Here is a 2,169-nt window from a genome sequence, read left to right on the forward strand (position 1 = left end):
AAGAGTTAAAGCCGAGTCCCTGTGGATTCGACTCGACTTACCACTTTTACAATTTTGGTTGTAAAATTGTGCGTTAGTTTGGACTTATTTATTATTTGCCGGTCTCGACACCCGTCAAATTTTTGGCGCCGCTGCCGGGGAYTCGGTATTTCTAACGGTTTATGCCTAGATCTTCACGTACAGGTTCCCCAATTCCTATTGACTCGGAGATAGAAAAGACAGCCCGAAAGCTAAGGAAACAAGCCAAACTTCGATAGAAGCAAGGTGAGTCGACTTCATCACCGGGTCTGAACATTTGGAAAAATATTGAATTGTCCACGGAGTCGAATTCAGATCAAGAGGATCAGTTTGAAGACAAAGAGTTCATTTATAAAGAAGAAGAAAAKAAGCCAGAAGTGATGGCTAACCCGGAGCAGACGCTACGTCAATTAGCAACCCAAGATGTTGCTCAAACTCCAATCTGCATCAGGTATCCGACAGGTGATCAAAATTTTGTGCTCAAGACTGGCTTGATCCATCTCTTACCCACCTTTCACGGGTTAGAGAATGAGGACCCTCATAAGCATTTAAAACAATTTCACATAGTTTGTCTTAGCTTGAAACCGTCTGAAGTTTCGGAGGACCTTGTAAAGTTAAAGGCATTCCCTTTTTCTTTACAGGACCGTGCTACAGATTGGTTATACTCGTTACCGCCCGATTCGGTAGCGACATGGAACCAAATGGCGAGGTTATTTTTAGACAAATTCTTTCCCGCCTCCCGAGCCGCTAACCTTCGTAGAGAGATCTGTAGTATTAAGCAACGAGATGTTGAGACTCTCCATGAATATTGGGAGAGATTCAAACATCTCTGTGTGAGTTGTCCACAACATGGAATCTCGGATCAATTGCTTTTGCAATATTTCTATGAGGGCCTCCTCCCGATGGATAGGAAAATGATTGATGCCGCAAGTGGTGGTGCCATGTTTAACAAGACCCCTACTGAGGTTAGAGCTCTAATCACCACTATGGCTGAAAATTCCCAACACTTTGGTGTGAAGAATGACATGAGGAGAGAACCACTCGAAAGCCAATGAGATAAACGTTGCTAGTATTGAGAGTCAGTTGTATAATCTTACTAATCTGGTTAAACAACATATAGTAGGAAAAGAACAGGTGAAAGCTTGCGGAATTTGTTTAGCAACAAGCCATCCAACTGATGYGTGCCCACAACTTCAAGAAGATGTGTTGGTGACGGCTGAAGATGTGAATGCAATAGGAGGATTTCAAGGTCAGCCACAACAACAAAGGTATTTCAATAACAATTTTGGCAACCAAAGACCTCCTCAATTTCARAATTTTGTKCAAAGGCCGCAGCAACAACAACAGTTTCAGCAAAGAGCACCCTTCAATCCAAATCAAGCTACTTATAGTAGCTCAGGTATGTCTCTCGAAGATATGGTCAAAACTTTAACTGCTAACACTATTCAATTTCAAYAGAAAACGGAAGCAAGTATTCAAAACTTGGGAGCTCAAATGACACAACTTGCTACGTCCGTGAGTCGATTGGAGTCTCAAGGAAAATTGCCTTCTCAAATGGAGACGAACCCAAAGCAAAATGTAAGTGCAATTACCTTGAGGAGTGGAAAAGAGCTAGAAGAACCAAAGTTGACWAAGAGTAGAGAAGTGGAGAAAGAGAAAGAGGTAAGTGCAAAACCGGTTCAAAGTGAGAAACAACCGGAATCCACAGTTAATGCAAGTGAAAAAGCAAAGGTAATTCCACCACCCTTTCCTACACGTTTTCAAATGTCTAGCAAGGCTAAAGAAGAAAGGGAAATTTTAGAGACTTTTAGGAAARTTGAGGTGAATATCCCTCTTTTAGATGCAATCAAGCAAGTYCCTCGTTACGCCAAGTTTTTAAAAGAATTGTGTACCAATAAAAGAAAACTTCAGGGTAATGAGACAGTTAGTATGAGCGAGAGTGTCTTAGCTGTGTTTCAAAAGAAACTGCCCCCAAAGTGCAAAGATCCTGGTGTGTTCACCATTCCTTGCAAATTGGGGAACGTTATGATCAATAGGGCTATGCTTGATTTGGTTGCATCTATCAATATGATGCCATACTTTGTCTTTAAGACTTTAAATGTAGGCCATTTACAAGAAACCGGGGTGATCATTCAATTGGCCGATAGATCC

The 2,169-nt window shown here is 41.5% G+C and overlaps 1 protein-coding gene across 1 annotated transcript; it reads left to right on the forward strand.

Moving 5' to 3' along the window:
- Positions 1 to 398: 398 nt before the first annotated feature.
- On the forward strand, positions 399 to 2,118 carry LOC112503699 (the record flags this gene model as incomplete). Its single annotated transcript, XM_025107685.1, has 2 exons — positions 399 to 1,029; positions 1,142 to 2,118. Coding segments are annotated over exons 1-2 (1,608 nt in total), but the record flags the coding sequence as incomplete, so codon positions are not given.
- Positions 2,119 to 2,169: the final 51 nt, after the last annotated feature.

This window comes from Cynara cardunculus, unplaced genomic scaffold (genome assembly GCF_001531365.2).
Source record: "Cynara cardunculus var. scolymus isolate 2C unplaced genomic scaffold, CcrdV1 Un_Scaffold_3602, whole genome shotgun sequence".
Classification (NCBI taxonomy): Eukaryota; Viridiplantae; Streptophyta; class Magnoliopsida; order Asterales; family Asteraceae; genus Cynara; species Cynara cardunculus.